Source organism: Haliotis asinina, chromosome 4, assembly GCF_037392515.1.
Source record: "Haliotis asinina isolate JCU_RB_2024 chromosome 4, JCU_Hal_asi_v2, whole genome shotgun sequence".
Classification (NCBI taxonomy): domain Eukaryota; kingdom Metazoa; phylum Mollusca; class Gastropoda; order Lepetellida; family Haliotidae; genus Haliotis; species Haliotis asinina.
In genome coordinates, this window is record NC_090283.1 from 36,378,471 (window position 1) to 36,403,337 (window position 24,867).

The 24,867-nt window shown below is 40.0% G+C and overlaps 1 protein-coding gene across 1 annotated transcript; it reads left to right on the top strand.

The window, feature by feature from the left end:
* The first annotated feature begins 19,021 nt into the window (after positions 1-19,021).
* Positions 19,022-23,995, top strand: LOC137282467 (uncharacterized). The gene is made up of 3 exons (XM_067814222.1): positions 19,022-19,111; positions 19,370-23,515; positions 23,633-23,995. Exon 2 carries the CDS (start codon positions 19,414-19,416, stop codon positions 23,452-23,454), a length of 4,041 nt encoding a protein of 1,346 aa, XP_067670323.1. The 5' UTR covers positions 19,022-19,111; positions 19,370-19,413; the 3' UTR covers positions 23,455-23,515; positions 23,633-23,995.
* Positions 23,996-24,867: the final 872 nt, after the last annotated feature.

A 24,867-nucleotide genomic window follows, 5' to 3' on the forward strand; every position in this document is an offset into this window, starting at 1 on the left:
TGTATTTAGTGTATCTAACTTGTATTTTATTCTATGTCTGGAATCATTGTGCATTGTGGATGATAGCAACAATGTTTGTCAGGGACTATTTCTTGTGTGCACTCCTGCTCCCTGGTTATTTATAGAAAGTATGTCTGACCGGTGACCCATGTAAACAATGACCTATTACACTGGTTAATGGCGATTTTCTGATAACTTCCTTGTTCAGAAGTGTTTTTTAAGTGTTTTCCATGATGGATACTGATATAGATTACCCCTGATTGCTGTGAATAATGAATTTGATCAATTTGACATTTCTCAGGTTACGGTGACCTGTCAACGTTTTACGTTAGGTTGAGTGACGGTTTATAAACTGAATGTCCGTTTTTATATCAAAAGCCACAAAATCATTATCTGGTATTTTCCTGGAATCTGTGATAGAAATGCATTGTTTTAAGACAGAGAGGACAACATATAATCTCCTGTATTTCCTACATTTGTACCTCAAACATGACAGTCATTCCATGTTTTGACATTTCTCGCCGACAATCATTCATGGCACTGTTTGACATTCTGTTGTCCGTTTTCTCTGTTTGCTTTTACCAAATATCTTAGCAATCTCGTTAGTGTCCGAATTATTAAAGGACGCGTAGGACAACATAAATTCCTGGAAACAGGGCACATTTACGTTACATTGACACCAAGTTGTCAATAGACGTAGCATGCATTTGACGTCTGTCAAAATGTCGTCCTAGTCACTTGGTGTAACTATATGGTTGCCCTTATTCTTGTTATATCAAATGTCACCACAAAACACAGATGTCCATTGTGTTTAATCTTTTCGGACACTTTTTATCACATGAGGACAACACCAAATGATAAGGAAACTGAATATTTTGTACATTTCACCTGTCATTTGAGCTGACCACCAACCAAGATGGCGGCCGCTGACGCTACATTGACAGAAAGATATTGTCCGTTTAATTATAACAAATTGTCTTGATGTCCTAATTATTTCTACTGTGTCCTAATCAATTTCGGAGTAACAGGACAACAACAGGACAATTAGTGATCACTTACTTGTGTTAGAAACAATACTGCCTATGCAGTGCTTTGTGTAGGAAAGCCATCAAACCTGTGTTCTGATTGGCTGAGAAAGGTCACATGACCTCCTGATGATGTCTATAAATACGATCACTGGTCAAGGCCCAAGGACAACTACAATTACTCACAACTGACACATTCACTCGATCCTCATCCATTCATCCACTCATTACTTGTTCTAAGGTTAAGATTCCGATTGTAGAAGTCATTTGAACTGACCTTCACCTGGCATCCCTACCAACTTGCATTTATTATCCTGACTATCACTAGGTATATATTTTAAGTCAAATTTGCAATCACTTGGTAACACTATATACAGAGTATCATTTCTGCAAGATACAATTTGAGTCAAAATATATGTAGCATAATAACCATTATTTTCCTTGGAGACTGAGCCTTGTCATTAAGCCAATCTATAGGCAAACTAGTGTCTTATCAGACCTGACTATATTTATTGGCATCATTTATTTTATCACTTTGTTAGCCAAAGTTGCATTGGCATTGTTGCCGTTTTAACAAAATTAAACAGAAAGTTTGCATGCATCATTGCAAACTCTCCTACTCTCCTTCATCATCTCCTTGTGTTATTTGTCTTCCAACGTGCACCCCAAGGGGGTTACAATATTTCTATGTACTATAGTTTTACGTGACAATTGCAGAAAAGTGGTAGACGTCACTTTACACATGGCAGAATGGTATACTTGTATCAGATTTTGATGTGTGAACTGCACAAAAGTGGCAGAACACAATTATCCTTACCCTAGATAACCCTGAGTGCCTGTTAGTCATATGACTTGATGTCACCGGGAACACATACACTTTCTGATGGGTGGACAGAGGTAATTCTTGAACAAACTCACTTGCCTTAGGTGAGACCACATATTTCACATGTACTTCTTTCTGGGGCAGGACCGACGTCCTAGAAACACTCAGAAGTCAAACTGCCAAACACGGTCAACCATCCAATTACTGTCCGAGCTCAACGGTGCTTAACTTGAACAGATTTGTGACCTGAGCACTACACACAGGACAACTTCCCATTACATGTAATAAACACATTTCTATGTACTATAGTTTTACGTGACAATTGCAGAATAGTGGTAGACGTCACTTTACAAATGGAAGAATTGTATACATGTATTATATTTTGATGAGTCAAATGCACAATAGTGGCAGAACACAATTATTCTTACCCCAGATAACCCTGAGTGCCTGTTAGTCATATGGCTTCATGTTACCGGGTACACATACACTTTCTGCTGGGTGGACAGAGGTAATTTTTGAACAAACTCACTTGTCTAAGGTGAGACCATTTCTTTCACATGTACTTCTTTCTGGGGCAGAACCGACGTCCTAGAAACTCTGAGGAGCCAAGCTGACCAATATGGTCACCCATCCAAGGAGCGTCCGAGCTCAACGGTGCTTAACTTCAACCGATTTGTGACCTGAGCACTACACACAGGACCACTCGCCACCACATGTAATGAACATATTTCTATGTATTATATTTTTAAGTGACACTTGCAGAATAGTGGTAGACGTCCCTTTACACATGGCAGAATGGTATGTATACATGTATTATATTTTGATGTGTCAACTGCACAATAGTGGCAGAACACAATTATTCTTACCCCAGATAACCCGAGTGCCTGTGAGACATGTGGCTTGATGTCACCAGGAACACATACACTTTCTGCTGTTTGGACAGAGGTAATTCTTGAACAAACTCACTTTCCTAAGGTGAGTCCTCATGTTTCACATATACTTCGTTGTCGGGCAGGACCGACGTCCTAGAAACACTCAGAAGTCAAACTCCCAAACACGGTCAACCATCCAAGGAGCGTCCGATCTCAACGGTGCCTAACGTCAACTGATTTGTGACCTGAGCACTACACACAGGACATCTTCATATCACATGTAATAAACACATTTCTATGTACTATAGTTTTACGTGACAATTGCAGAATAGTGGTAGACGTCACTTTACAAATGGAAGAATTGTATACATGTATTATATTTTGATGAGTCAACTGCACAATAGTGGCAGAACACAATTATTCTTACCCCAGATAACCCTGAGTGCCTGTTAGTCATATGGCTTCATGTTACCGGGTACACATACACTTTCTGCTGGGTGGACAGAGGTAATTTTTGAACAAACTCACTTGTCTAAGGTGAGACCACTTCATTCACATGTACTTCGCAGTGGGGCAGAACCGACGTCCTAGAAACTCTGAGGAGCCAAGCTGACCAATATGGTCACCCATCCAAGGAGCGTCCGAGCTCAACGGTGCTTAACTTCAACTGATTTGTGACCTGAGCACTACACACAGGACCACTCGCCACCACATGTAATGAACATATTTCTATGTATTATATTTTTAAGTGACACTTGCAGAATAGTGGTAGACGTCCCTTTACACATGGCAGAATGGTATGTATACATGTATTATATTTTGGTGAGTCAACTGCACAATAGTGGCAGAACACAATTATTCTTACCCCAGATAACCCGAGTGCCTGTGAGACATGTGGCTTGATGTCACCAGGAACACATACACTTTCTGCTGTTTGGACAGAGGTAATTCTTGAACAAACTCACTTTCCTAAGGTGAGTCCTCATGTTTCGCATATACTTCGTTGTCGGGCAGGACCGACGTCCTAGAAACACTCAGAAGTGAAACTCCCAAACACGGTCAACCATCCAAGGAGCGTCCGATCTCAACGGTGCCTAACTTCAACTGATTTGTGACCTGAGCACTACACACAGGACAACTTCATATCACATGTAATGAATATTTTGTAATGGAATCTAAGTAAATACAGTAAAAGGATCCAAAACATAATGTTAACATTGTCCATCACGCATGTCACCTATTTTCGCTATATCATGATCTACCTGCAAATGTCCATTCACATTTTTTTTAACCTTAAAGTAAATAATAAGATGGCAACATCATAGACAGTTACCTGGTTCTGAAGTTCACTTACTTGTGTCACTTTAAGGGGGCATGTCCACTGTTGACATCTATGTTTTATCTAGCACTGAACGTTCCCGGTAGCAGCACTTGTCAGACATGACCTAATTACCACTGCGTGTTACTACGCTATTGATATTCATGCAGGATTTTACTACTGGTGTTTCATCCTTCACAGTTATTGTACAGGCTTATGTATTTAGTGTATCTAACTTGTATTTTATTCTATGTCTGGAATCATTGTGCATTGTGGATGATAGCAACAATGTTTGTCAGGGACTATTTCTTGTGTGCACTCCTGCTCCCTGGTTATTTATAGAAGGTATGTCTGACCGGTGACCCATGTAAACAATGACCTATTACACTGGTTAATGGCGATTTTCTGATAACTTCCTTGTTCAGAAGTGTTTTTTAAGTGTTTTCCATGATGGATACTGATATAGATTACCCCTGATTGCTGTGAATAATGAATTTGATCAATTTGACATTTCTCAGGTTACGGTGACCTGTCAACGTTTTACGTTAGGTTGAGTGACGGTTTATAAACTGAATGTCCGGTTTTATATCAAAAGCCACAAAATCATTATCTGGTATTTTCCTGGAATCTGTGATAGAAATGCATTGTTTTAAGACAGAGAGGACAACATATAATCTCCTGTATTTCCTACATTTGTACCTCAAACATGACAGTCATTCCATGTTTTGACATTTCTCGCCGACAATCATTCATGGCACTGTTTGACATTCTGTTGTCCGTTTTCTCTGTTTGCTTTTACCAAATATCTTAGCAATCTCGTTAGTGTCCGAATTATTAAAGGACGCGTAGGACAACATAAATTCCTGGAAACAGGGCACATTTACGTTACATTGACACCAAGTTGTCAATAGACGTAGCATGCATTTGACGTCTGTCAAAATGTCGTCCTAGTCACTTGGTGTAACTATATGGTTGCCCTTATTCTTGTTATATCAAATGTCACCACAAAACACAGATGTCCATTGTGTTTAATCTTTTCGGACACTTTTTATCACATGAGGACAACACCAAATGATAAGGAAACTGAATATTTTGTACATTTCACCTGTCATTTGAGCTGACCACCAACCAAGATGGCGGCCGCTGACGCTACGTTGACAGAAAGATATTGTCCGTTTAATTATAACAAATTGTCTTGATGTCCTAATTATTTCTACTGTGTCCTAATCAATTTCGGAGTAACAGGACAACAACAGGACAATTAGTGATCACTTACTTGTGTTAGAAACAATACTGCCTATGCAGTGCTTTGTGTAGGAAAGCCATCAAACCTGTGTTCTGATTGGCTGAGAAAGGTCACATGACCTCCTGATGATGTCTATAAATACGATCACTGGTCAAGGCCCAAGGACAACTACAATTACTCACAACTGACACATTCACTCGATCCTCATCCATTCATCCACTCATTACTTGTTCTAAGGTTAAGATTCCGATTGTAGAAGTCATTTGAACTGACCTTCACCTGGCATCCCTACCAACTTGCATTTATTATCCTGACTATCACTAGGTATATATTTTAAGTCAAATTTGCAATCACTTGGTAACACTATATACAGAGTATCATTTCTGCAAGATACAATTTGAGTCAAAATATACATATGGAAATTAATTAAGCAACACCAAATTCAAAGACACATAAAAACTTAACAAAGTTTAACGAAGTAATTTTGATGATTGATTATTCAATTTTGATGTATTGACATACAGCATGAGCTTTTCATGGGTTGATATGACGCGCGTGAAGCTTGCACAGCGCACGTGCATTGCTTTAACCTCAACTTTCGAAAAATGCACTTTTTCCCTGGGGTGTTTACAAGCGCAGGTTGTCGATTGCATTCGGTTTTTCATTCATTTCAATGTCATGGCACGTAGGAAATTATCAGAGGCCACTCGTTGGCAAATAATCGGCATGAGGAATGCTGGTATGTCTCTAAGACAAATCGGGACTCAAATCGGACGACATCATTCCATAATTTCAAAACTTTTGAAAAAATACCGGGCCACTAATGAAGTTAAAGACCTGCCTAGACCAGGAAGACCCAGGAAGACCACAGTCCGGGAGGACAGAGCTTTACTGAGACTTGTACGGCGCAGGTCCTTCGACTCGAGCTCTCGGTTGAGACAGGAGTGGCTTCCAGGGAGACCCATCTCGAACAGGACTGTTCGGAATCGTCTGAAAGCTGCAGGATACCGGGCAAGGAGGCCAATCAAGCGACCCAGACTGTCTCCAGCCCATAAGGCAGCCCGACTGGCCTGGTGTAATGACCGTTTGCACTGGAACATTGCCTCTTGGAGGAAGGTCCATTTCTCAGATGAGAGCCGGTTCTTGCTGCACATGGTGGACGGTCGTACTCGGGTCTGGAGGCAGAGGAACACAGCAATGGCTCCACGGAACATCCAGGAGACTGTGGCCTTTGGGGGAGGTTCCGTTATGGTATGGGGGTGCATTTCCATGAACTGCAAGTTGGATATCATTACCATCCGTGGCAACCTTAACGGTGTTCGTTACCAACAGGAGGTTCTTGACAGGGCTGTGGTACCTCATTTTGAGAACCATCCTCTGGCAACGAGACCCATATTTATGGACGACAATGCTAGACCTCACAGGGCGCATGCTGTAAATGATTTTTTGCGGCAAAATGCAATTGACAGAATTCCATGGCCTGCCATGAGCCCTGACCTCAACCCCATTGAACATTTGTGGGACTTTATTGGCCGTCGTGTGAGGCAGAGAGACCCACCAGTCCATAATCTCAACGAATTGACGGCTGCCCTGCATGAGGAGTGGAACAGGATCCCCCAGAATCAGATCCGGAGACTCATCCAAGGAATGAGGAGGCGTCTGGAATCGGTGGTGCGTGCGCAGGGAGGACACACTAGATATTGATGAAAGTCGGTGTGCAGACTCTCAGATGACTGTTCTTTCTTTCCATGTGACATTTGTGTTAATACACCTGACAACAACGTCTGTGGATGAATAGTAAATTGTGTCCATTTTTTCATGAATTTAAGACAGTTTTAAGAATTTGGATTTCGTTGCAACAAAGCAAAGTCTTGATACTTTCTCCCTTTAAGTTGTTTGTCAGAGATCGTCTGTTGAATAAAAAAGTGTCAAACTATATCAACCCGGCATATTTTGATTGTCAGAACACTTCAAAGTTGCTCCAATAGAAAAAATTGGGGTGTTGCTTGATTAATTTCCAGGTGTATATATGTAGCATAATAACCATTATTTTCCTTGGAGACTGAGCCTTGTCATTAAGCCAATCTATAGGCAAACTAGTGTCTTATCAGACCTGACTATTTATTGGCATCATTTATTTTATCACTTTGTTAGCCAAAGTTGCATTGGCATTGTTGCCGTTTTAACAAAATTAAACAGAAAGTTTGCATGCATCATTGCAAACTCTCCTACTCTCCTTCATCATCTCCTTGTGTTATTTGTCTTCCAACGTGCACCCCAAGGGGGTTACAATATTTCTATGTACTATAGTTTTACGTGACAATTGCAGAAAAGTGGTAGACGTCACTTTACACATGGCAGAATGGTATACTTGTATCAGATTTTGATGTGTGAACTGCACAAAAGTGGCAGAACACAACTATCCTTACCCCAGATAACCCTGAGTGCCTGTTAGTCATATGACTTGATGTCACCGGGAACACATACACTTTCTGCTGGGTGGACAGAGGTAATTCTTGAACAAACTCACTTGCCTTAGGTGACACCACATATTTCACATGTACTTCTTTCTGGGGCAGGACCGACGTCCTAGAAACACTCAGAAGTCAAACTGCCAAACACGGTCAACCATCCAATTACTGTCCGAGCTCAACGGTGCTTAACTTGAACAGATTTGTGACCTGAGCACTACACACAGGACAACTTCCCATCACATGTAATAAACACATTTCTATGTACTATAGTTTTACGTGACAATTGCAGAATAGTGGTAGACGTCACTTTACACATGGCAGAATTGTATACATGTATTATATTTTGATGAGTCAACTGCACAATAGTGGCAGAACACAATTATTCTTACCCCAGATAACCCTGAGTGCCTGTTAGTCATATGGCTTCATGTTACCGGGTACACATACACTTTCTGCTGGGTGGACAGAGGTAATTTTTGAACAAACTCACTTGTCTAAGGTGAGACCACTTCTTTCACATGTACTTCCCTGTGGGGCAGAACCGACGTCCTAGAAACTCTGAGGAGCCAAGCTGACCAATATGGTCACCCATCCAAGGAGCGTCCGAGCTCAACGGTGCTTAACTTCAACTGATTTGTGACCTGAGCACTACACACAGGACCACTCGCCACCACATGTAATGAACATATTTCTATGTATTATATTTTTAAGTGACACTTGCAGAATAGTGGTAGACGTCACTTTACACATGGCAGAATGGTATGTATACATGTATTATATTTTGATGTGTCAACTGCACAATAGTGGCAGAACACAATTATTCTTACCCCAGATAACCCGAGTGCCTGTGAGACATGTGGCTTGATGTCACCAGGAACACATACACTTTCTGCTGTTTGGACAGAGGTAATTCTTGAACAAACTCACTTTCCTAAGGTGAGTCCTCATGTTTCACATATACTTCGTTGTCGGGCAGGACCGACGTCCTAGAAACACTCAGAAGTGAAACTCCCAAACATGGTCACCCATCCAAGGAGCGTCCGAGCTCAACGGTGCTTAACTTCAACTGATTTGTGACCTGAGCACTACACACAGGACCACTCGCCACCACATGTAATGAACATATTTCTATGTATGATATTTTTAAGTGACACTTGCAGAATAGTGGTAGACGTCCCTTTACACATGGCAGAATGGTATGTATACATGTATTATATACTGAACATCATTGAAAACGCACCACCCCTAAAATTGTGGATTTCTAAGAGCAGAAGTGAGCAATCTATGTAAATTTTACATATTTGTGTAGACCAATGTTTGATAAAGAAAAGAAGCAAAAAACAATCAAGCAAAACAGTGAAGATTTAATGCAGCTGACAATGAAATAAAGATGGGGTCAAAATGGAAAGTCAGTAGCGTGTATGACCCCCGTTAGCAGCAACACAAGCTGTGCAACGTCTCCTCATTGAACGGATAAGTCTCTGAATAAAGTCCTGAGGCACTGCATTCCACTCTTGCTGCAAGGCATTGTCGAGTTCCCCAAGGTTGTTGATCTGCGGACGACGTGCGAGGCGTTGGCCGATGTAATCCCACAAGTGTTCGATGGGTGACAAATCTGGTGACAATGCAGGCCAATGAAGTAGAGGAATGTTGTTGTTAGCCAGATACTGTATCGAAACACGTGCAGTGTGGGCTCGTGCATTGTCATGTTGAAATGTGTGCAGATCTTGATGCTGGTGAAAGAAGGGAACGACGTTGTTCTGAAGAATGTTGTCACGGTAGTAAACGGCATTCACTCTGCCACGACAAACAATCAGAGCGGTTCTGTGGTGATAACTTATCCCTCCCCACACCATAATGCTGCCCCCACCCCACCGATCGGTTTGCACAACACAATCCTGATGATAACGTTCACCCCGTCGACGCCATACCCGTAGACGCCCGTCAGCATTTCGCAAGTGAAAATGCGACTCGTCGGAGAACACCACACCATGCCAACGTCGTAACAACCACACACGATGCTGTTCAGCCCATTGTCGGCGTTCACGGCGATGCCTGTCAGTCAGGATGGGTCCAACGTAAGGGCGTCGACAACGTAACCCTGCCTCACGGAGACGGCGTCGGACGGTGGAAGCGCTGATCAAACCACGTCGACCCTGGACAGCGTTGGCGGTTCTGGCAGCGGGCAAGGTTCGATCCCGAATATGGCGCCGTACAATGTCTCGATCTTGACAAGGGGTGGTAACACGTGCCTGACCTGGGCGTTGCCGGTCCCTGCTGGTTCCTGTTTGTTGGTATCTGTTAGCAAGCCTCAGAATTTTCGAATGATGACACCCAAATCGTCGTGCAATGTTTCTGCTTGAAGCGCCGACCTGCAACATACCCAAGGCCTGTTCTCGTTCCTCTGGTGACAATCTTGGCATGGCGAAAAAACTTTACTTACGAAAGTACTGCGAAAATGAGAACGGTTTTGTCGCGAAGGTCATTTATACCCCTGAACAGCATGCTTTCTGCATGCAATTTGTGCCCTTCGTGTGTGATGTGCATGAATTTTGTTGTTTTCATGTGATGTGTTCGATGATGTGTTCGAACGATCCGTTTTTTACTGTAGGGCGTTATTTACGATCTAGTGTGTTATTATCAAAATTCCCACCATTAATTTTCCATTTTCAAAAGATTCTATTGCCTTATTTCAAAATTTACAGGTGGTGCGTTTTCAATGATGTTCAGTATATTTTGATGTGTCAACTGCACAATAGTGGCAGAACACAATTATTCTTACCCCGAATAACCCGAGTGCCTGTGAGACATGTGGCTTGATGTCACCAGGAACACATACACTTTCTGCTGTTTGGACAGAGGTAATTCTTGAACAAACTCACTTTCCTAAGGTGAGTCCTCATATTTCACATATACTTCGTTGTCGGGCAGGACCGACGTCCTAGAAACACTCAGAAGTGAAACTGCCAAACACGGTCAACCATCCAAGGAGCGTCCGAGCTCAACGGTGCTTAACTTCAACTGATTTGTGACCTGACCACTACACACAGGACCACTCGCCACCACATGTAATGAACATATTTCTATGTATGATATTTTTAAGTGACACTTGCAGAATAGTGGTAGACGTCCCTTTACACATGGCAGAATGGTATGTATACATGTATTATATTTTGATGTGTCAACTGCACAATAGTGGCAGAACACAATTATTCTTACCCCAGATAACCCTGAGTGCCTGTTAGTCATATGGCTTCATGTTACCGGGTACACATACACTTTCTGCTGGGTGGACAGAGGTAATTTTTGAACAAACTCACTTGTCTAAGGTGAGACCACTTCTTTCACATGTACTTCGCTGTGGGGCAGAACCGACGTCCTAGAAACTCTGAGGAGCCAAGCTGACCAATATGGTCACCCATCCAAGGAGCGTCCGAGCTCAACGGTGCTTAACTTCAACTGATTTGTGACCTGAGCACTACACACAGGACCACTCGCCACCACATGTAATGAACATATTTCTATGTATTATATTTTTAAGTGACACTTGCAGAATAGTGGTAGACGTCACTTTACACATGGCAGAATGGTATGTATACATGTATTATATTTTGATGTGTCAACTGCACAATAGTGGCAGAACACAATTATTCTTACCCCAGATAACCCGAGTGCCTGTGAGACATGTGGCTTGATGTCACCAGGAACACATACACTTTCTGCTGTTTGGACAGAGGTAATTCTTGAACAAACTCACTTTCCTAAGGTGAGTCCTCATGTTTCACATATACTTCGTTGTCGGGCAGGACCGACGTCCTAGAAACACTCAGAAGTGAAACTCCCAAACATGGTCACCCATCCAAGGAGCGTCCGAGCTCAACGGTGCTTAACTTCAACTGATTTGTGACCTGAGCACTACACACAGGACCACTCGCCACCACATGTAATGAACATATTTCTATGTATGATATTTTTAAGTGACACTTGCAGAATAGTGGTAGACGTCCCTTTACACATGGCAGAATGGTATGTATACATGTATTATATACTGAACATCATTGAAAACGCACCACCCCTAAAATTGTGGATTTCTAAGAGCAGAAGTGAGCAATCTATGTAAATTTTACATATTTGTGTAGACCAATGTTTGATAAAGAAAAGAAGCAAAAAACAATCAAGCAAAACAGTGAAGATTTAATGCAGCTGACAATGAAATAAAGATGGGGTCAAAATGGAAAGTCAGTAGCGTGTATGACCCCCGTTAGCAGCAACACAAGCTGTGCAACGTCTCCTCATTGAACGGATAAGTCTCTGAATAAAGTCCTGAGGCACTGCATTCCACTCTTGCTGCAAGGCATTGTCGAGTTCCCCAAGGTTGTTGATCTGCGGACGACGTGCGAGGCGTTGGCCGATGTAATCCCACAAGTGTTCGATGGGTGACAAATCTGGTGACAATGCAGGCCAATGAAGTAGAGGAATGTTGTTGTTAGCCAGATACTGTATCGAAACACGTGCAGTGTGGGCTCGTGCATTGTCATGTTGAAATGTGTGCAGATCTTGATGCTGGTGAAAGAAGGGAACGACGTTGTTCTGAAGAATGTTGTCACGGTAGTAAACGGCATTCACTCTGCCACGACAAACAATCAGAGCGGTTCTGTGGTGATAACTTATCCCTCCCCACACCATAATGCTGCCCCCACCCCACCGATCGGTTTGCACAACACAATCCTGATGATAACGTTCACCCCGTCGACGCCATACCCGTAGACGCCCGTCAGCATTTCGCAAGTGAAAACGCGACTCGTCGGAGAACACCACACCATGCCAACGTCGTAACAACCACACACGATGCTAGTAGTAAGAAATTAATCAGCCATACACACACAATAGCATTCCTGAACCAAACAATGGCATTCCTGAGCCAAACAATGGCATTCCTGAGCCAAACAATAGCATTCCTACAGGCTCAGCCTTAAAGAATGTAGGTTCATTACATTATGAATGACATTCCATAGGTTCAGTGGGTACAACAAAAGAAATTTCTACAGGCTCAGCCTTAAAGAATGTAGGTTCATTACCTTATGAATGGCATTCCATAGGTTCAGTTGTTACAACAAAAGAAATTCCTACAGGCTCAGCCTTAAAGAATGTAGGTTCATTACATTATGAATGACATTCCATAGGTTCAGTTGTTACAACAAAAGAAATTCCTACAGGCTCAGCCTTAAAGAATGTAGGTTCATTACATTATGAATGGCATTCCATAGGTTCAGTTGTTACAACAAAAGAAATTTCTACAGGCTCAAAAGAAATTCCTTAAGGATCGCAAGACATTCCTTAAGGAGCGTAGAGCAGGTCAAAGACATTCCTTAAGGAACGTAGGAGTAACCATAGGGGTGAAACGACATTCCTACAGCTGCCCCTCAGGTATATACAGGTGCGCTAACTCTCAATCCATAAACACGGCATTTGTCTATACACATTCCTTCTATACAAATATCAAATTCTTATAGATTTTCATTGTTTCATGTAAAATATGCAATACAAGTTGTGTTACACTCCATTTAATCATGCTCAATTCAAAATCCGTTTTACATGCGTACAAGAGTCATGTAACGATGCCGTGAAAGGGTTAATCACACGTATTCACCACATGCGGCAATCTCTCCCGTGTACGCTCAAACACCATGTTTACAAAACGATAAAATGTAGGTCGCCTATCTCGCTTCGCGTTGCATACACAATATTATAATCTCACTCCCGAGTAGTGCATAAAATTCAAACACAAAGTACACTACTCGGACAGTGAGTCGAATTCAAGTCATAATGCTGGTTGTTTCGTCTTGCATACTCATACCTAGACTTGTTTATTAGAACAGTGAGGTAAATTCAGCTTTAATCATTCAGTTTGTTTTACACTCCTAGTCGTGCTTGTTTAACACAGCCAGGTGCATTCACACCTCATGCTGTCATCACATGCTTTCATAACGTATATGATATAGTTCGTTCAACTTTGCCTTGTGCTAAATATACTCACAAGTTGTTCTAGTCTGGTTGTTGCGTAAATAATGACTAAGTTTATTTCAGTTGATGCCTGTATTTGATGTTCGAGGTTGACTAACAGTATTCATAGCAGTATATCACGATTTTTATCAATAAAACATGACTGGTTAAACTTTTTCAAAGCAGGTTAAAAAATAGCATATCACGATTTTTAAATATCACAACTAAAAACGTGACGGACGAATTGTTTTACTTTTATTTATCTATGACTAGTGATGTTTTTTGAAAACATATGATGGGTATATGTCATCAAAATGTTTTGAAATTGCAATAAAGAAGTTAGCACGACTTGTAAATTTTTATTGAAATGATTCATATATGGTTTGCTGCGAAACTGCGTTTTACCAGTTTTGTTTCATGATAAATATGCGAAGTGTAGATGTAAACTTCATTCTGCATCTACTACACTCCATTTACCATTGGCTGAGTTTTATAAGGTTAAGTCAGACGGAGATAAATTTGACTATATGTTTTTGGATAAGTCTTCACAAGAATTTAAACTGTGCGATTTTGATAAAATTGGTTTAAAGGAGGCATTGATTTACTTTTTGGAAGTCCACAATTATTTTTATTTATTATTGAAACCAATTTCAAACACAATAAGTAAGTCATTTCTCCAATTTACTCTTTGTCCTGACGACGAGTTTCCCGCTCTGTTTGAGGGAGACCTCCACCAGGGTATACATGTATTAAGAATAAGATTAACTGTAGAAGACAAAATATTTTATTTTACGCATTGTGAAGTCAACGGAATTTGGACAAAGATTATTAGAGGAAATGCAGAGCGAGAGATCCAACGAACGAACCGATATTTTCCATGAAGGTAAGTTAATTATCGTTTTTAATCATACATGCAGAAATGTATCACTTGTCTAACAAGAATATTCTGGTTCATGCTCTATGTCATGGAATTGTACTGCATAAATAAATAAATATAGTTCAACACCCTTAAGTGTGGCGGCAAACTTTGTCCTCACGTTTAAAACATATTACTCAAAGTAAAGCAAATAATAAATAAAACTTACATAAAGTCGAACAAAAGAGTGTTTGCATACACACTCCGCTGTTGTCATGTCAGAGATGCTTTCTTGTTTTTGTTTTTTTTGGTTTTTTTTGGGGTTTTTTTGGTAATAATTTCAGTGTTCGTCTTTCCAGTTTCACTGAACAATCGGTCTTTAAACACAATTTTTCACATCACTTTTCAGGATAGGTTTCACATTCACAGAGTGATTAGTACAATATTTCCTTTGGAATATATCAACAGTTTTTTCCCTTATAAATCACGAAAAGTCCGTCTTTCATGAGAAAGTATCATTTACTTAGCATCCCCACACTTTTGTAATCATGTCAGGTTTAAACATCAGTTATAATCTACATATACAGTGAGGTTTCTGGCACCATGTATGAGTTATGCAAACATACTGATCAAATATCGTGATGCTTTCAGGGTCACAGGTAGCACGAACTTTTTATTCTAAGTAGGTAACGTAGTTTTACGAATCCTTTCAGTGGAAATCACTCAGATGTCAACTAGTGAAAAAAACATAATACATCTCACGCTATATATGCTGTAACGTTCATCGCACACCGACCTCTACCCAGCGCATTTTATACCAACCGATAAACTATAAATGTATCGCAAGTTTTCGTCGTATTGTCGGACACGTGTAAGCGTTATACAACAAATATCACGACTATCACGACTTTGTTAAAAATGTTACGAACAGGATTTTGCAATGCCAATAGGTTTAGTATATAAGACAAAAAACATCCATGCATTATAAGCGTTGTGTCTGTTCTGTTGATTTCACCTGTAACATTTGGCTTTGAGATTATTTATTTTTTATGCTAAGCATCAAATTTCTCTTTCTGAACATACCATTCCATTTATATTTTAAATCAAATTAGAAATTATCAACACTGTCTTATCTTTTCCCTGTTCATACATCCATTATTTTGTATGAAACTCAAAATTGCGAAATTAGTGTCACAGTTGATTTAAGGAAGGATCTGTGGAACAATTTATATGAACGGAGGTATTCGCAAATCCAGCAACATTACTAGAGGTAAGTTAAACCTTTTCAGCATTCGGAAGAAATCGTATCTTGCAAAGAGTTCGCGTAACTAGGCTACATGTTATTCTCCTATGAATTGTCTAGATGTATCAGGTATCAACATTATAAATTTATATGTGCCGCAATTCAATAGGCTTATAACAGACACGTTCGCTTGTTATGGGTATAAAGGTTACGCTGGGATCAAATAGCTTCTTGTATGGTTCACATTCTGTCGCACTGTATTTCGATGTAGAAGTTGAAACTGCATCGTGCAGTCCTTAAAAGCTAAACATCTGTTTATTTTCATTTGAAAATATACTTGTATAGTAAGATTTGTTATAATGATCAATTTGTATTATACTGTGAATACAAATGGTTTAATCTAGTTATATTCACAGTAAAGAAAACTTTCTGTAACATTTCGAACAGGTTCTTTATAAGTTGTTAAATTCCCCACATGTTTCAAGCGATTTGTGTACATGTGTTCTTCCTTAATGACGTTTTGACTTTCATGTTGATCTATATTTCTGATGTTTGATTGGTGCATGTGTTTCGCGTGACGATGTTTTGAGCATGTGCACTCCTCTTATTGAGCGACATTGAATTTGTCAATCAAACCAGTTAGCTATATAAATACTGAAAGGGTAAATAATAACGACTCGCAGTTACAGTATTGTTTACTGTTTTGTTGGTTGTAAATAGTGAACTGCTATTTGCAAGTAAATATAAACAGAGATCGCATGCTCCCTGTCAAGGCACATACATTGTCACATCTTGGAGCTGTGTATCCGAGGGTCATGATTAAGATATTGCATAGGTCTTGGGACGACTAAAGGATAAACGTTCCGTACATTCACCAGGAGATTCGAACCTACACCCACCCTTTTACAGTCTATCATTTTACACAACTGAGTTAAATTCGTAACTGGTTCAGAAATGTTAATTTACTGAGTCTGGTTTGTAAGAATAGTACTGTGCAAAACCGATATTAGTACATGTATCGCCAAATAAACTTAAAGCATGTGTTATGAGTTTAGTGTTTACTTACAGTCAACAAAGTTATTTGGAATTCCTCTGGCCTAGACGTCAGCCGCTACCGTTTTATGTACGATCACGTTTGAATGAATGACAAAGCTGTAACTTGTAATCTATAGCTCAATCTTCTCTGCAGGCAAGAGATTGTTAGCTAGATGGTTTTCAAACAAAACGTTTACAAATCCAGCTATATGGTAACGATGTACCCCAGTGATCAACAACATGAGCATTGATATGTGCAACTGGGAGACGAAGTCAGCGAGTCTGACCACACAATCCCTTTAGTCGTCTCTCACGACGTGGATAGTTTGTGCGAAGCATGGGTTGCTGAAGACCTATTCTAACCCAGATCTTCACGGGTCTATGTGTATGGGTAAGGGAAAATGGTTCTTATGTCACATACACTGAGATTAATCACAAGCATCACTGTTCAAAGATAATTTCTTTATTTGATATCACACCATGAGAAAGGAAATGCGAACCAGGTGGTTACCAGTCCGTAGGTTGTCCGTTGCCTAAGTTGTGTGCTCCTGCTGCTGACACTGTAATACGGAGAAATGTGAATTTGCCATCTATGTACTTCAGTCTATATATTTAATTATAATCACTGGAAATACGCTGCCTCACACCCATTAAGATCTTTCCCAGCAGATTGTGACCACGCCAGCTTAATTCATTCCTAATCCTAGTATCTGATAGGGAGAGTCCAACTCCCCATATTCTGTCGTATGGGGATGCCTCTACTAACACCTTAGGGTATGTGTTTAGCAACAGAGACTTAAGTTCTTCAGACTGAGTGAATTTGGCATAATTGGCTCTTTCCACCACTTGTGGACTTATCGTATGCCAGACGGTGGGATTAAAGTTCTTCACGCGTTTACCTAACTGTTTCTGTTCAGATGGAGATGATGAATTCAAAATACACTCAGAAATAAATGTATCTCCAAATGTCAAAGCTTTGCAATACATATAGTACTGCTCAGAACAGTTAAAGGTTTTCCCATCCACTTCCATCTTTACAAGATAGTGTTGACTGAAAGGACTGTTTCTCGAATAGAAGTACACACAGCGTTCATCTTCAACAGTTCCCATGTTGCTGAATAAAGACTCGCCACGCGAATAGGGCGTTGGTCTGCTTACACGGCTTGGTTCTGAATATGGCGGTGGTGGTGTCATAATGGTACCCGGTTTGTTCATGGGAGTGGGTGACGTTGCCCGTCCATGTCCAGTCATTGGAATTGTAGCATGCAGTGGGACACTGCTAGAGAAGCAGGTGAGGAGCTGTCTTGGGATTGTCTCGTAATCATCAAGTGTGGCCGTGTACTCCTTAGAAGAGCCGAGGAATGCTTTGAACACCTCTGATGTCATTGAGATGGTCTTTTTCATACCTTGCGAATTCCAGTTGGACAGATGCACATACACTACCCCATTGAAGTAGTTGATACTTAGATAGTGTTTGTCAGCAAACTGATAGACGGCTTCAGCAGCAGTAGTAGACATCATGCAAGAAGACTTGATCAACAACCAGAGAGACGTTGTGCTTGTAAGTGGTGAGTGGTTCTATTAATGCTCAAGATTTTTTATCATGTGATGTTCGAAATCTTTCTGGAAGCTTTGAAAACTTGCAAACTCATGTTTTATATAACCTGAAACTAATCCACGTGATATTACAGAAATAAATCTGAAAACTCATGATTTTCTATAAGGTATCACATGACAGTGCCATTCATCAAAAGGTTTATATAATCTGAGAAAACACAACCCTCTTTTATGACTCGACATGAGTTTACAAATTGTGTTATTATCCAATTTTACTAACTCATCCTCACGTGATGGGTGTGAGCTAGTTTCGTCATGACATCTATTCAGATCTTGCACATGGAACATATGAAAATAGGTTTTCTATTGAATTCATCATCACGATGTAGTTCGTCAGTGACAATCAGTTTTACCTAGTCATCTTGAACTTTAGAATTTGATTCAAGAAACGTATTCTATGGTGGGTATCTTTCTCAGGATACCTTATCCTCACGAAACCATGTGGACTTATGCAAGTGAGGGTATAAAAGGTTCGAACTTTGTCCTTTCTTATCACACCACATCATCTCCCATCACGCTTGAAGACTGACTTGTCTCTACACTTGAAGAAGACAAACCGACCTTAGTGGTATTTGTGTTGACGATTTGACAACAGTAAGGTAAGGATGTGTTCATTGAAAGAGAGTATGTGACATTACTGGTAATAGTGATAAGAAAGAGTGTTATTTTGTTTCACCTGAAATATTTTACATATACCCAGTTAACAAAGTTTGGTAGGAGCAACGTGGGTTCAATGACACTAGACCTTCGTCTGTATAACAATGAGACAACCATAAACACTAGATTGCACTGTACGCTACTTCACTATAGTAGTATATAGGGTGTTGGCTACATATGCTATTTTTTCTTTTACACAGGTTCTGAGCTGTTATGCATACTATTCTTGGTGAATAACCTCATAATGTCAAACCATACCACATGCCCAGTGTACGTTTGTAGTCATTGCAATGTCCGCTTTAGACATAAATCCAGTTTAGTACGTCATCTTCAGAATTGTGGTAGAACAGGTTCTTTATTTATATGTCAATTTTGTCAAAAGGCTTTTAATCGGAAAGATAATTTGAATCAACATGTCAAAACCTGTAAACAGAGAGTTGTCTATGGTCGTCAATGTCCACACTGCTTTAAGCAGTTTTCAAATGAAACTGATTATCAAAACCATCCCTGTGTAGGTTCATGTTCAAATAATGTTTCTGCTCATACCTGTCCAACCTGTGATCAATCCTTTCCCACCTCAAAGGCTTTGCGTATGCACAAAAGTCAATCAGGTCATGATATGATAGGACATGGTAAAGGAAGGGCTAAGAAAAAGTCTAAGCCAGCAACAGTGTCTGTAGCACCCCCTGATTCACCTCCTGTTTCCACTGCTCCTCCCGCTTCCTCCCACCATCCTAGTCAACCCAAAGATCATTCAAAGCCATGTTCTACTGAAGCTTTACAGGGTGATGTTAGGGAATATGACTTCAAAGGTAGGGGTGCAACTGATGCATTAGAATTTCTAGTCAGTGAACAGGGCAATATCATTTCATCGCTAGAATCAGAAATACATGAGAAAAAATCTGTGAAATGGGGTTTGTGTTTACACATTAAAATGGAAAAACCAAGTGATGATGGTGCATCAAATTATCATGAAGCCTATTTTAGAAGTGAAATGCAGACAGCTACAGTAGGGAGCGATCTGATTGAGCAGTATTTGGAAGCTATGAACAAAATGCTTCAAACTTTAGATGATTATGAAGGGGTTCATTCTGGTTTAAATGTGTCCGCCATTGTGCTTTTGAAACTCACTGTGGTCAAGTTTGCTCCATTTAGTGGAGGCACTTACATCCCATTACCACCAGCACTGGCAAAGCATACTTACTGCATTACCAATGTTAAAAATGAGGATAATAATTTATGTTTTCCCTTATCCATTCTTGCCAAATTGTTCCCATCTAAAGTCAACAAAGAAAGACAAAGTCATTACCTTCCCTATTTGAATCAACTGAATTTAGAAGGGTTCACTTTCCCTATGTCCTTGAAACAAATTCCTCGGTTTGAACAAGTGAATCAGTTGTCCATCAATGTGTATGGTTTTGAAGATGGTACCTTATACCCAATGTTCATCAGTGAGGTTCTGGATGTAGAAAAAAACAGACAGGTGGATTTGTTACTACTGTCAGAAGAAAGTGAACCCGATGATTTTGTAGGGGTGTTAGGATTAGAAGACCATGAGGAAGCCATGGAGATTGACAAGAGCCCAAACATGCATTACTGTCTGATCACTAGACTGAATGGCTTAGTCAGATACAGAAAAGGTGAAAAAAACATGTGCTTTGTTTGTAGAAAATGTTTATGGTCATTTTCATCCAAGACAAGGTTGGAAGCTCACAAAACGTACTGTTACACAAAGGCACAGAGGGTTGATTTACCTAAACCTGAAGAAGCAGTGTACCAGTTTGGTTTAAGATCACAAAGCAAAACTGAAAGAGCGAAGTTTCTGATTGTAGCTGACTTTGAAAGTTTATTAGTGCCTGAACAGGGAAATACGTCTCGTCTGAATCGGCATGTACCCTGTGCTTATGCCTACAAGGTGGTGTGTACTGATGAACAATATTCTAAACCTATTCAAACTTATGTAGGTCAAAATGCTGCAGAACATTTCATTGAAAACATTTTGAAAGAATATGATGAAATTATGAATCTGTTTGATTCTGTTAAACCTATCCAGCTCACTGAACAAGATCAACGTCTTATAGCTAGCACAACCCATTGTGGATTGTGTGGAGAGCTGCTGGGATCTGATAGGGTGTTAGACCATGACCATTTGTCAGGGAAATTTCGTCAGGTTTTGCATAATAAATGCAATCTAAATTTTCAGTTAAGGAAGAAGGTGGTTGTCATGTTTCACAATTTGGAACATTATGATGCTCATCTGTTGCTAGAGGTGGCTCAAAAATTTGGTGATCGTGAGATCACTGTCATACCACACACCACTGAGCAATTTCTGTCCTTCACGGTTGACAAACATTTAGTCTTTTTGGATTCTTACAAATTTTTACAGAGTTCATTAGAGGCTCTAACTCAAAATCAGCTGAAGAAAGGAGAGGATACATTTGTGTATTTGAATGAACATTTTGGAGGCAAGGCTCATCATCTCACAAGAAAACTAAACTTTCCCTATGAATATATGCAATCCTGGAACACTTTAGAGGAGACATCTTTGCCTCCCAAAGAGAGCTTTTACAGTTCACTCAGTGAACAAAGTATCAGCGATGCAGATTATGCATATACACAACAATTATGGGAAACATTCCAGTGCCAAACCATCAGTGATTTCACGAGACTGTATGTCAAAACAGATGTATTACTGCTCACAGATATCATTGAGACTTTTCGAACAGGTTGCTTGAATGATTATGGGCTAGACATTTGCCATTACTATTCCATGCCTGGTTTCTGTTTGGACGCAGCTATGAAAATCACGGGAGCAAAATTGGATCTATTCACAGAGGTTGACACCTACAATTTCATTGAAAATTCTATTCGTGGTGGAGTGTCAGTCATTGGTAAGAAATATGCTGAAGCCAACAATGACCATATGGAACAATCTGACCCAGAGAAAGACACTTCCACCCTTCTCTACTTTGATGTGAATTCATTGTATGCCACTGTCATGTTACAACCTCTCCCCATTGGAAACTATCAATTCATCCCATCCACAGAGTTCAGTAAGATAGACTGGTACAATGTAGATACTCAGGGTGATACAGGTTATATCTTGGAAGTGGATTTGATGTATCCTCCTCACTTACACAAATCTCATGCAGCTTTCCCTATGGCTCCAACTCATGATGATATCTCTTTTGGGGAGTTTTCAGAGAAACACAAAGAATTGCTGGCTCATTTCCTCCACAAAGACATGGATAAACTTCCTACAAAATCATCTGGTAGAAAACTGTTTTGTACCTTGAAAGACCGTTCCAATTATGTGGTTCATTTCAAAACCTTACAGTTGTATCTAAAGCATGGTTTAGTGTTAAAGCAAATACACAGAGTTCTCAAATTTACCCAAGACCCATGGTTAAAGCCCTATGTGGAGCTCAACTTGAGAAATCGCAAAAATGCAAAGGACGATTGTGACAAAGATCGTTACAAACTGATGAACAACTGTGTGTTTGGACGTTTCTGCATGAATAAACGCAAACACAAAACAGTGCAGCTGGTCACCCAACAAGCAAAACTTCAAAAACTGAGTGCAAAATCCAACTTCAAAAACTTCAAAATTTATTCAGAGGATGTGGTGGCAGTAGAAATGGAAAAGGTGTCTGTTCGATTAGATCAGCCTATTACTGTTGGGTTTACCATTCTGGACTTGGCCAAATATGAAATCTATTCATTTTACTATGACGTTATGCAAAATCAATATGGACATGAACATTTGGATTTGCTCATGACAGATACTGACAGTCTGTTCATGCAAGTCCATGCCCCTCCACATGAACCTCTCCTGGACCCCCATGTGTTTATGAAGCGAAACTTGGACTTATTTGACACATCCAATTATGCACCAGAAGATCCAAAAGGATTGTATTCTGATCACAATCGCAAAGTCACTGGGAAGATGAAGGATGAAGCAGGTGGAAACATTATTTTAGAATTTTGTGGTTTGAAAAGTAAGATGTACTCTTTCTTAATGCAAAAAGACAAAGAACTCATGGAGAAAAAAACAGCCAAAGGTATAAAGAAATCTGTCATCAAAACATTTCTCAGACACGAAATGTTTAGAGACTGTCTGTTTGATGGGAAACCTGTCTCATGTTCCTTTAATCTCATTAGGTCACATAATAACACTCTGTACACGGAACATCATACCAAAGTAGCATTGACAGCCATAGACAACAAACGTTTTATTTTAGAAGATGGTATTTGCAGTGTTCCTTATGGTTATTCACCAGAATAATTGCTTACTGAACCATTAGGAAAGCAGTAGATGAAATCATAGTCAAGGAAATCAACCTCAGGTATGTTCCACTTTGTGTTTCCACTTCTTTAAAATTATGTTCCTAATTATAGACTTGAACATCAACTTTTTAGTTTGAGATTGCAGTTTCCATGTCTGTTCTTTTTTTCATTCACAGATGGAACAACCATCATATATCTGCACTACCTGTCACGGCTATCTACCTGTGGATGCTGATGGGGAAGACAGTTCAGGACTGTTTACGTGTGTCTATTGCAATACCAAGCTGAAATACACCTACCATAGATTCATGGTTCATACTGGCACCTGTCCTGTGAGAATACAAGTGCATAAGAAGAAATATGAGAAAAAGCCACGTGTGTGCACGTGTCATAGGACACACCACAATGACTGAAGGTGTTATTCATCCACTGTGTGTGTTTATGTGCACGATGATGTGCTAATTGCTCTATGAGTCACTGAGCAAAGACAACGAGAAGAATAAAAATGTCATTTATGTGTTTATTGAAAAAAGCATGAACACTACAGACCCTCTAATGCTCTCAGCTTTGTTGCTCCAGGCACACCATTAACTGGTTTTCCTTTGATATATAAAATCTTTGACTGACTTTTGTGTTTTGTTCTTCTTTTCAACAGTTGTTTTGGTGCATGCAAGCGCTTTAACAGTTTATGAAACTTATTATATCCTGGTGGTGTATGTTTCCTCTTAGGAGACAGGATCATGAACCGAATTAAGTCCACAATGTTGGTACCATACAACACTTTTCCACTCTCCAACACCAGTTGCAAATTTTCTGTTAATCCAATGTTTCCAGCTGTAATATTGTTTTTCAAAAAGAACCACATTGACATCAGCTTGCCAACAGAATTTGAAGATGAAATGCCTTGAATGAGTTGATCTGGAACTCGTAACATCACATTAAGATCTGGCTGTAGAGATGAGTCATGCTCTTCACTACCATCACTCACTGTCACTGGACTCACTGGAGGTTTCACTGTCAGATTCACTGTCGGATTCACTGTCGGATTCGCTTTCTCTTGTTCTTGTTTTGACACCAGTCTCTGGTAATTTTCTCTTGTCAAAACAACCATTGGTTTGGTCATGTTGTAGAGTGGTGAGGTAGGATAGATAGCTCCTTATGCAAATAGGTAGAATTGAATGGTGTAAGATGAGGAGTTCACGTTTTCTGTGTCTGCTGACACCCTTGTTGGCTAACAGGCGAATGACCTTCTTGCGACGAGACAACCACGTTTTATCTTTTTGTGTCACCTCTATGTTACCCATGAGAATATTATGCACAAGAGTAAGAATTGATAGGAATTGTTCTGAAGAAGCATGAGTCAGCATAGCTTTTCTCTGAGCAGGATTAGCTTCTGCTAACACGGTTAAGA